The sequence below is a fragment of the Musa acuminata genome, chromosome BXJ2-11 (genome assembly GCF_036884655.1).
Source record: "Musa acuminata AAA Group cultivar baxijiao chromosome BXJ2-11, Cavendish_Baxijiao_AAA, whole genome shotgun sequence".
Lineage (NCBI taxonomy): Eukaryota > Viridiplantae > Streptophyta > Magnoliopsida > Zingiberales > Musaceae > Musa > Musa acuminata.
Window position 1 is genome coordinate 10,021,264 of NC_088348.1, and position 11,619 is coordinate 10,032,882.

At 36.3% G+C, this 11,619-nt stretch overlaps 1 protein-coding gene across 1 annotated transcript; it reads right to left on the reverse strand.

Annotated features, from left to right (window-relative positions):
* Positions 1–4,535: 4,535 nt before the first annotated feature.
* On the reverse strand, positions 4,536–11,178 carry LOC135627251 (RNA-binding protein 1-like). Its single transcript, XM_065133267.1, has 7 exons — positions 10,957–11,178; positions 7,983–8,104; positions 7,698–7,908; positions 7,561–7,622; positions 7,390–7,471; positions 4,877–4,998; positions 4,536–4,757 (listed from the first exon to the last, which is right to left on the reverse strand). Exons 1-6 carry the CDS (start codon positions 11,081–11,083, stop codon positions 4,898–4,900), a joined length of 705 nt encoding a protein of 234 aa, XP_064989339.1. The 5' UTR covers positions 11,084–11,178; the 3' UTR covers positions 4,536–4,757; positions 4,877–4,897.
* Between the last annotated feature and the right edge of the window lie 441 nt (positions 11,179–11,619).

Here is an 11,619-nt window from a genome sequence, read left to right on the forward strand (position 1 = left end):
AGCTGATTTACGAAAAGCTTTTGATTCTGTTAATAGACATTTTATATATAAGATGCTCCTTAGTATAAACTTCCCTCAACAATGGGTTAATTGGATTCAATGTTGCTTGAAAATTTTTTTGGTTCTTTTCAATGATTCACCTATTGGCTATTTTGGGAGTATGAATGACATCTGATAAGTGTTGAATCTTTGATTTTGATGATGAAACTAATTGATAGTATTTATCTGATCTGCGGTTTAAGTAACATAGGAAGCTTCGATCAGGGAGAGACAATTAAAAATAGGAAGAATCATGCTGGGCCGGAGTGAAACTTGTCAGAAGATTGGACGTCGAGCTGGAGGATCGGTCGACGTATCGGTAGAAGGCTTCGAGCCATTGGTTCAGGCATTGATCCAAGAAGAGCAAAAATTATGCCAAGAAAATAGGAGTTACGGAGGTTAACTTGTCGATTGAGCAATAGGCTGCAAAAGAAGATGATGCGCCAAAGAATCAAACAAAGCGTCGATGAACCAATGACATACTAGACAATATTTGATTAGCTTTGTAATAATTGTTTAGATCGAAGTAGGTTTTAGGTGTAATTGAGTTGGAATTGGGTCAACTCAATTAGAGGCCAGTTGAACCCAAGTTTAGGCTATGTTGGGCCAAGTGAAAAACCCAAACAATGACCCAAACTAGTGGAATCGTCGGTGGCACAGTCTCCGAGACTATGTCAAGCGATGATACCACCCAGACTGTCTTTGAGAGACTGTCAGGCGATAGTACCGCTAGACTGAGCGGTGGTATCGCCCAATGGCAAGGTGTCAAGTGGTGATACCGTCCAATGTCAGTGCTATAGGCGATAGTACCGCCTAGCACAAGCGGTAGTACCGCTAGTACCTTGAAAATCGGGGATAAGACTCTTTTAGGCTCTAAGTTTGAATCAATTTGAGGCCTATAAATACTCCTCTCATCCCTGCTTAGATCATACAAGAATTGAAAGTAAAAAAGGAAGAAAATGCTATTGTAATCTTGTGTGAACTTCTCTTAAACTGTGTTAGTGAAGTCTAAAAGAGAAGGTTGTAGGGGTGTAAAGGTTTTCTCCTGAGCTTATCAAAAGGTGAATAGAATTGTAAAAAGGTGGTTGGTCTTTGCCTATTGAAGGACCATTAGTGGACGCCGATGACCTCAATGGAGGAGGAATCAGAAGTGGATGTAGGTCACAATAATCGAACCACTATAAATTCCAGTGTGTTCATTCCTTACTACTTAATCTCTTTACTACATTCAACTTTACTTTATTACAAACTGTCCAATCTCCTCTTCTCTACTCGTTCAAGAAAAATGAAATGGTTTTCGTCGGAATCGGATTTTATCATATGAAGATTTTCAAAACGATGTAATTTTTTCGCTACACTAATTCACCTCCCCTCTTAGTACCGACTCGATCCTAACAAGAAGGAGATCCACTTTCTCCTTATCTTTTACAATTGTAATGGAAGAACTCAGCTATATGTTGGAAGAGGCAATCTCTAATGGTAGCATTAAGGTACCCCATGCTGGCTCCATATATCCCATATAACTTTTGCAGATGATATTCTTATCTTTTCTTAGAATAATTCTATTTTAGTGAGGAATCTAGCTACTATTCTGAATGACTTTAATATAGTTTCTAGCCTTTAGCTAAATCATGTGAAAAGTAAAGTCTATATGGGTCATTGTATTGAAGATAAGGATTTTATTGCACAAACTTTGGGGGTTAGTGAGAGAAGTCTACTAGTTCCTTATTTGGGTCTTCCACTCATATTCACTAGCATTCACAAAACCCCTTGTCAGTCTATCCTATAAAAAATAAAGAATAAAATTTTTTCTTAAAAAAATAGACTTCTTTCCAAAGTATGATGACTTGAACTCATCCATTGTACTCTTGCTCTATTTGTTGGTCTAATATATTTCTTCTACCTATTGGACTTCTTCAGGATATTGAATGACTATTTATGACTTTCTTCTTAAATGAAACAAATGGTAAGACAATGTATATGATAAGTTGGGACAACATCTATAAACCGAAAGATGAAGAGGGGGCTGAATTTGAGAAATATTATAGATTGGAATAAAGCTTGTTTGGTACAAAAATTGTGGGACCTTTTGCAAAATAAACATTCCTTATGGTCACAATGAGTTTCTGCTAGGTACTTATCCAAGGAATCAATCTGGGAAGTTTCAACAAAAACATATCATTATGTTGCTTAGAAAAAAATTTTGAAGGCAAAGAATTGGTTAATCCAACACATTTCCTATGCAATCTCTTCTAGGACCATCACTAATATGTGGTATGATCCTTTGGTGAATGGAAAAAGTATATTCCAATTATATGGTGATAAAGTAAAAAGAGATCTGGGGGCTTTCAAAGATTGGAAGGTTTTTTAGTTCATTGCTAATGACACCTGGTGTCTTCCCAATCCTAGAGATATTCCTTATGTACATAGCAGACCCTTCTTAGCAAACTACCTACAGTGCATAATATGAAAAGAAGAGGTATTTATCTTGTCAATCGACTCCCTTTGTATGTAATAGGAAGAAAGTGTTGACCACCACATGTAACTATACTAATTGGATATGAAAAAATATTTTAAAGCGATTTGAACTCAATAGGCTACCACAGTGAAACTTGCATCAAGAACCAGGAAAGCTCATGCAAAGCTTCTCAGGAAAATGACCTTTTATATAACTAGTAAATGTTACATTCATATGTGCTATTTGATGGATTTGGAAAGAGAAACATAGAAGAATATTTGAGTATTGAAACACAAACAATGCTCAACTTCTAATAGAGATTCTTAGAGACTAAATATCATATATGGAGCAATCTGAAATTGGAGCACTTAACACGAAGGGAGAAAGTGATTTTTATCAGATTCAATTTTGCTATTAGTTAATGATTTCAGAAATGATGTTAAAGAACTGTATGTATTATGTAATTATCTGTTTTAATAATGTGATGCACTTATAGGTAGTGACTGGATATTGTATTTTATTTATTGACTACAGTAAGATGTCATAGTACGCAGCATGTGTAGTCATACCTTATACCTTTTTGTTTAACGGATATCCAAGAATATGATGTAGTGAGACCATTCCATCTATTTGAGATGGGATGCCCTCTCTTATATTGTTTTAAGAGTTATTAGACTTTAGTCTGTCACTTATGTAGATAAAACTATTTTGTTGATACTTCAAACTTAATTACTTTTACTTATCAAAAAAAATTATTTCAAGAATAATAGATAATTTATTATCGGATTCGATCAAAAATAAAAGATTTAGTCACGTTACGAGTTAACAGATCATCAATGATAGAGATAATGAATGTTCGTAGTCGAAGCATTAATTCACATGTGTGATCCATCTTATTATTATTTCATGTGTTAGCGTGCATGACCACGTTTAATGTACCCTTGGTTACAGTGTTTAATCCGATGCGATCTAATTCTTGATAGTTTGATATCATTACCTGATGATCTATTTTTTCTCTTCTTTGCCCAATTAGTTAAGGAGTTTCACATCGACGTCCAATCATATCATGGAGGAGGATCCAAGAAGATTATAGTCATAGGCAAATAAATAAAGGGTCTCGCTCGTAGCGGTGGCAAAACACTTATATCCCGCATAAAAAGGAAGGGGAGGAGGGGTCATTGAGTCTTCTACATTCTCTTTTTTATGATTATTAACAACTTTGGCATCCTCGCACCTTCCAACTTTCACCATTCGACAGTATCCCAAATCCTCTTTCCAAAGGGTCAAAATATCTATCTTCCATGGTTACTATCAATCCCTCTTTACCTCCTCTAACTAAAGAGGATGAAGGATGATGTCCTTTCAAGAATGGAACATCACACTCAATTAATGTTTCTCCTTTTCATCTCTAATTCTCATGTTGATCTTGAAGATCATGACTCACCAATCTCGATTCTTTATTCCACGTGACACACTCATCGAATTCATAACTGCTTGACTCGATGATTTTGATCATTTATTTTGGATTACTATTTTTTGTACTTGCATAGATGCCCGCCCTATGCCTGCCCTGTAGATGGAGCTTCGATTGCCACCTGATTCTTTAATGCATTGGAGATAAGAGCTTCGATTGCATCCTTCCTCGTCGAGGTCTTTCTTTGCACGAAACATCTCACCCGTTCAATTAACGTCATCTTACAACAACGTGCAAGAAAGATCTCACCCGTGTCTCTATCTGACAACGTCTGACGAGAAATGTCAATCTTTGATACATGCAGATAATAATATAGAGTCATGATCCATACATAATAGCCGTCTGTCTCGAAACCAACACACTGGAATTCCAACAGATGGTCCGATGCCATCAACCATCTGATACTGCTCAAAATGAGATTAAAGAAGCTGCTCAAAATGATACTTTTAAGACTAGTGCGTGCTGCTTCTTTAATCTCATTTTGAGCAGTATCAGATAGTCAGATGGCATCGGACCATCTGTTGGAATACAATACCATCCACTCACCCACGGTTTAAAAGTCAATTCCAAACAAAATTTTCAACTTGCGACTCATTGCGCTAAGTTCGAATAGCTTCGGACAGATGGTTACTTCAAATTACGACAGATAAAAAGTCACACAAGGGTTCGATTACTTCAAATTTCGAATGCCTATTACAGATACTTGTATTGTATTTTGGCGTAAAGGACAGGAATAGATCAACTATTAGGTGCAACAACACACAAGTCCTCCAAATCTGACCAGACCTACAGGAAAAAGTGATCATGGAACAATGATTTCAATTCAAAATGCCATCATAAAAAGTACTGCTACTCTTTTGAAGATTTCACAGCAAACAGCAGAATATACAAATTGGGCACGTCACCTGCAAATGTAAACCCGATACTCAACGTCTTCCACGATGCCCACCTGAAGACCTTGGAGGAAAGCGAGCAAACTGCAGCCTCAAGTTTGATGATTCTCGATCATTTTCGTCAAATTTGTAACCTGCAAAAAAAATGAACCATGACTACTTTTCTCTGATAATATACTCACTCTTTGCACTCACATGAAATAATAAAAACAATAAGCCATATCCACCGAAGTTAATGTATACCGTGGAGAGAAACAAAGCAATGGCATTTGTCAATCTATACAATTTTAACACCTGAAATCACACTATGCACAATTCCCATGGTTTAACTAACATGCAGTAAAATAGCATGAACTGGTTATTCAAGTTATAATATAGCGAGCTGTAATATTCCAACCATTCAGGGTTGGTTACATGGATCATTTACCACCACCGAGCACTATAAAAGACAATATCCTTAGTAACATTACGAATAACTAAATTACTAGGTATAGTTTCTAACAAGATCCTCTTAGCTCTCCTTCTACCTTTTGTTGCATCACTAATACTAATTGTCTCATCTCATCTAATCACAGTATTAAGTCTCCTTGAACATGTCCATACCATCTTAAATGAATCTTACCTATTTTGTCCTATAGACCCCGCAAATCCACCTCAATCATTCTTATCTCAACAATAAAAACTTTTTGTATTTTATTTTTGTTTCTTGCCCACACAACTGAGACCATAAAGTATGGCTGGCCTAACAAATGTTTTATTATTTTTTAATCTAAACGGCATCTAGTAATCATACAAAACTCGCGATACCCCTCTCCACTTTAACCACTCAAGTTTTACCTACTATCAACCACTCCCATGTTGAATCGAAGATCCAAGACACCTAAAAACTTAACTTACAGAAACCTTCTTGTTCATCGATCCTAACTTCTTCTTTTTTCTCTTAGCATTAATATAGTTAAGTTACATCTCATATATTCAATCTTAGTCCATCAAATTTAATATACCTATTTGCAGCAAAATCATGCTGCCTCACTTCGGTCGAAACATATTCCATCTTAAAAGCCAAAAATTCTGACCCCATTTAGTTCCAAAGTTAATAGCAAGCCAAACGTTGAAAGCATATAACAATCCTACAGTGCCAACAAACATTAAGAAAGAACAATGAGTGATCAGTAGAAAAAGAAATGAATATTCCTACCAGAGCAAAATGAAAAGATTAAATAGTCAAAAAATAACGGAACAATGCAAGGGATAGATAAATTTTCTCACTAGAACAGTGCCAATGTATGGATACTGGTAGATGAGTCTATTTTTTCAAACTGATACATGGGTAGAACATGTAAATTTCCACTAATAAAAGGACTTAGATGATTAACTTTCAAATTCACAGTAACATTTTGTCTGAGAAAGTTCAGAAAGTCGATCATCCATGGCCTACCAATCTAATAGCAAGACTGACCATGCTATTTTATCATGTCTGGGCTAATATATGATCTTCAACTCCTTATCTAGACATTCATGACAATGCCAAAGTTTCTCTGAATGGTTAGTTCCAAGGCAATCAGATTCCAACACATGGTTTGCTAAACCAACCGGTTTGGTCCAGCTTGGCAGGTATTTATCAGTCCAATCACCAACCAGTACACAAACCAGCCCAAATCAGGTGGTCCAGTTTGGTTCAGCATATATATAATATATTTTTTATCTTTCACCTAGGGTTTGGCTCACCCGTTTTGAGGAGTTGCCAAAACCGAGTTGTAAGGAGGACCAGCCCAAATCAAATTGCCAAAACCGCTGCCCACATGCCCAACAATATCATGGTACGTTCCGGCATACCATGGTACACCAGAATGGACCAGACCGTACTGGTCCAGTCATGGACTGACACAGGTAAGGTAACCGATACTGCGATCCCTGATTTTAACCATGTTGACTGGTCACTTCTCAAGTCAATCATTGATTTTAAGCAGTTTACTTGGTTTCTCATGTCCATCCCCACTAACCACATACCAAACACAATAACTAAGTCATAGATAGTCGTTTCCCCTCATAAATCTACATATCCTTGTATCTCATTTTTGCCTAGTCTCAAAAAAGGCACTCAGATAATGCCATAGACAAACCTGTCATCTAATTCAATTCAATTCGCAGATATACCTCTAGATCCAATTCTCGCATCTATGTCTATGATTTTCAAAATGTTGTACTTGAGACCACCTGAAGTGGCAGAAGGCATATGCCTATTTAATCCCCTAGCATCAACTTTTCAAATCAAACCATATTAACATTAAATTTCAAGTTGACTAATCAATGGCAAGAAGACACAGTTGGGCCAGTAGACAGGGAAAATCAAAATCTTAGCAGCATCAGAAGAACCACTAGGGATCCAAAAGAAAATGACATTTATTCACAATTTGCAGGTATACTATACTTCTGGAATGCCATTGCGATAAACAACAAGAATAGGCAGCAACATAGATAACTGAAACATAAGTGGCATTAAGCATCTTAGCATTTTTGTTCACCTTGCAAGGCTTCCAACGCAACAGCAGCTTGAGCAGGGGTGACAAAATCAACGAAGCATAGGACAAGTGGATCTTGCCCAGGCTGAGCATTTGAATTTAAAATATTGATGATATGAATATTGAGTGGAAACTTCATCAAATAAACTAATTCTCCCACGTAAAAGGACTTACATGTCTGGAATCCTTCGTCACAAGCCTGACTTCCTGGAACCCAACAAAAGGACGAAATATATCTGCAGCAAAAGTAAAGGGAAAACAGCAGAAGACCCACACTAACTAGTGAAAGACATGGACACAGCAAAGGATACGAGAGACCTCTCTGCGCATACAGTCTGAAGGGAGGCCCTCAACAAATAATGTGTTTGAGGCATCTGGAGGAAGAGGTGGTTCCATCCTCCCACCACCATATCCACTCCGATCCATACCTGCAACACCCATTACTCGCCGATCATCAACAGGGCGAGCAGTAATTCCTCCAGCAACAGGCCTAACGGGTTCTCCAGCGCCATAAGATGAAATCTACATGAAAAATTCCACAAGTTAGCCTCGTGATCAAAGAATAACAAATGAGCACCAAAGCATTAGAATTGTACCCCGTTTCGTAGGTAACGATCATAGGAAGCTTCAACTGTTTCAGTATCCCTAATTACACGGTATCCAGTCCTCTCTTCATCATGAGTGTAATAACCAAGCATCTCCGAACCTCCAGGCATATCTTTAAAGAGAAATGATTGCACTTATTAAGGAAGGTGGATGAGAAATGTATGTTTTCTGGATGAATGCATCAGCAAACTTGCTTATCTTACAAAAAAAGAGTGCAAATTGAAAATAACTCAACCACTTTGTAAATCATGAAAGATAGTCATGGACTTGGCTTTCCCCAAAAGGTAAATTTGTTGAAAAAAAAAAATTAAGAGCACAATTCAATAGATCTGGAAATATCCTGTACTTGGTCACCAAGTAATTCATTCTTAATTCAAAAATTCCTAAAACCCTTTTTAAAAATTGACACAGAAATCTAGGTTGATATAAGCAATCACAATGCTGATACAAAAGCCTGCTTACCTTCATCTTTCAGTCTTTGATTTTTCTTTTCAAAGTTACCATTCAGCAATTGATATCAATCAGAATCCATTATAGATCCATCGACTCCAACCAACCACCACGATCCCACCAATTTACACAAGTCCACTATAAATTTAATAATTTGGCCAAGAAATTGCCATAGTCAGGTTAAAACTTCTCAACTCAATCCAGCAAACTTTTCTGATGCAATGGGTCACACACAATCTTATTGAAGTTTTGCATCTCATAATATCCTCAGTGATGGAAAAAACTTAAAAAAATACTCAAGTACCACAATTTGCTTGGGCCCATACTGCTGAGCTCTTTCATCATTTCATCCAGAATAGATATGGATGCAACTAAAAAAATGCTCAAGAAACAATGACAATGATTCTAACCCCTTTTACAACGTGGACCACAAACTTAATTTCATTGAAGTTGGCATTATTTCTGTATTATGACACAATACAAGCAATCCATATCAGTACCTTTCAACCTTATGCCAGGTAATTTCTTGGCCTAGTGATTAAATATTAATCCAATTGCTATATCAATCCAACTGAAGCCAAATTGGCCAATTTTAACCAACGCCATGATATCTAAAGAAAAAGTAAGAGAGGAGAGAAGGTAAGAAGAAGAGGAAGGCCGAGATACAGAGATAGAGGGAACATAAAAATAAAATTTATGACTGACTGTGAAAGATAGGACACTGGTACTATTTACATTTTGTTGCAACCATCATAATGACATTAACCAACATTGTTACAATATTCACCATTAGTCATCATGTATAATGAAATGGGTATAATAGGAAAAAAAAAAGACACTACTCTTTAAAATTTGAAGGAAATAAGAATCCTACCATAGAAAATGGAGGATGGCATCAGAATTTATTTTAAATCATATTATTTATTTGTTTTTACATTACCCTGTACCTGAATGACTATTAGGGTAACACTGGGGCCACAATGGAGATTACTGATACATTCAAAAGTGTAGGATGAAAAGTTTTGAATCTTTGTATGGTTAAAATACTTGTAGGATATCTTTATTTCCAATGAACATATAGTAGTTACTCTTAGTTGATCTTTCTTTGTAATTTTACATTACTAATTTTATATAATTGAGTATTGTTTATAGTTTCAGTTTCATTTTTCTGGAAAAGAGAAACTAAGACATATGAAGATAGAAGAATCATTTAGCATAAGATAAATTTATTTTATGCTTTTTATTTTTACATTTTTATTCTATTAGAACTTTTCTATATCATCCCAGTCGTCAACTTTGATCATGCTAATTTGATTCAACCAATCATACTAATCCCTCTCCAAATGTTCCCAACCAATCCCGATCAAGTCCTGATATCAATTTTTATGATCAGCTAATCAGTCAAATTACTGCAATTCTTCTAGCATCTCAGTCAAAGAAAACTGATACTAAGAATACCACAGAAGTAATTGTGAACAAAGAGCAGTCTACTTTTCTATGGTTGTTAAATAGTTTTAACCTAGTGCAGATATATTCCAAACCCAACAAAGACTTTCCTCGAATACAGTGCTTCATCATTTGAACCAAGTCCAATTTTTTAATCATAAATCCATCGTCTCAAATCATATCTAGGTGTTCTTGTGGGCTTATGGAAACCACTGACAGAAAAAGGTGAAATACGATTAACCCTGGCATGTAAGTCCAACTGCATAGCAATTGATAAATAAAAATTCAGATGATTTCATATTTCTACTAATATTGCCATTGTGGAGAAGTTTCTCTTTCAGAAAAAGTCACCTTAATACTTATGGAAAGTAGAGCGAAAAAAGAAACTTGTGCATGACATGGCCAAGTCAACATTATATTACAGGAGCTTGTTCAGATTTATAAAGTCAAACAACATCGAAATCTGACAAGAGAAAACCAATCCTCGGCAAATATTGATTGTCCGTCAAAGAAAATTCTACGCTGTACAGGCAGATAAATCTAGCTTCTGAAGTTCTCTTATCCAATGAAATAATAAGAAGATCTTGGCATGAGAAAAAAAAAATCTAAGCCAAAAATATTAAAAGATTTCTCTGGCTAAGAGACGGAAAAAGAAATTCCATCACCTGCGGAACCTAATCACTTCCAGCCTACAAAATCCCAGCGTTCTGCTTTCAGTCCTAAGGTAGCACCGAGAGAAACACCTCTTCTAAACCAAAATATCTCAAATTTCATAAAAGACGCCCTTCTGAATCAAAAGGGTCTCAAGGAACCCCACAACTGTTCGCCGACCTAAAATCGGCTAAAATTTTGGAACCGTTATTTAATTACTCCCAACTTATCAAGAAAGCAGATCCGCCGTCTGACAGCTGAGTTAGAAGGTGCCACCACGGAGGCAGCAAAACCCTAGAAAAATCTAACAAGCAGCAAAGAAAAAGAATAACCAGAAACCGAAGCACAAGATAAGAAAGACAACTAACAAGAGGCGAAAGAAGGAAGTAATGGCCAGTGCAGCGAGGTGCGACGTACCAGCGTAGTCAGAGCGAGGCCGTTTGAGGGCAGGCTGGGGAGTGGGCACGACAACCGCCGCCTGCGCCGCCGCCTGCGCCGCCGCTTGGTGGCGCGCGTCCGCATACCGCCAGTACGCGTCCGCCATTGATAGCCTCGACGTGTTAGGACCGCAGTTAGGGTTATGGGTTGCGGCAAAAGTGAGGAGCGGAGGCGAGACAGCAAAGAGGGAAACGAACAGCCTTGGTGAAAAATGCACCTTTTTATTTATTTATTTATTTATTTATTTATTTATTTATTATTATTATTATTATTATTATTATTATTATTATTATTGTTATTGTTATTGTTATTGTTATTATTATTATTATTTGAGATTCGATTCTAGAAATTTATTATCATCTGGTAATCGTCGGTAAGAAAAGTAAGCGTATCTTTAGGTTTGGTTGATTATTACAAAATAACAAAAAATTATTATCGATAATCAAAATCTTTAGGTTAACATAATTAATATGTAATCAAAGTTTAACTATTTAGATTGATTTATAAAAAAAAAACTAATGCATAAATTTTTTTTGACAAAAGAAAATGAGAAGACTAATAATAATGCAAGAGACAAACAAGATGACGACGAAACTGAGAGAAAGACAAGCATAATAACATAAGCCAAAAAAGAAAATGAAA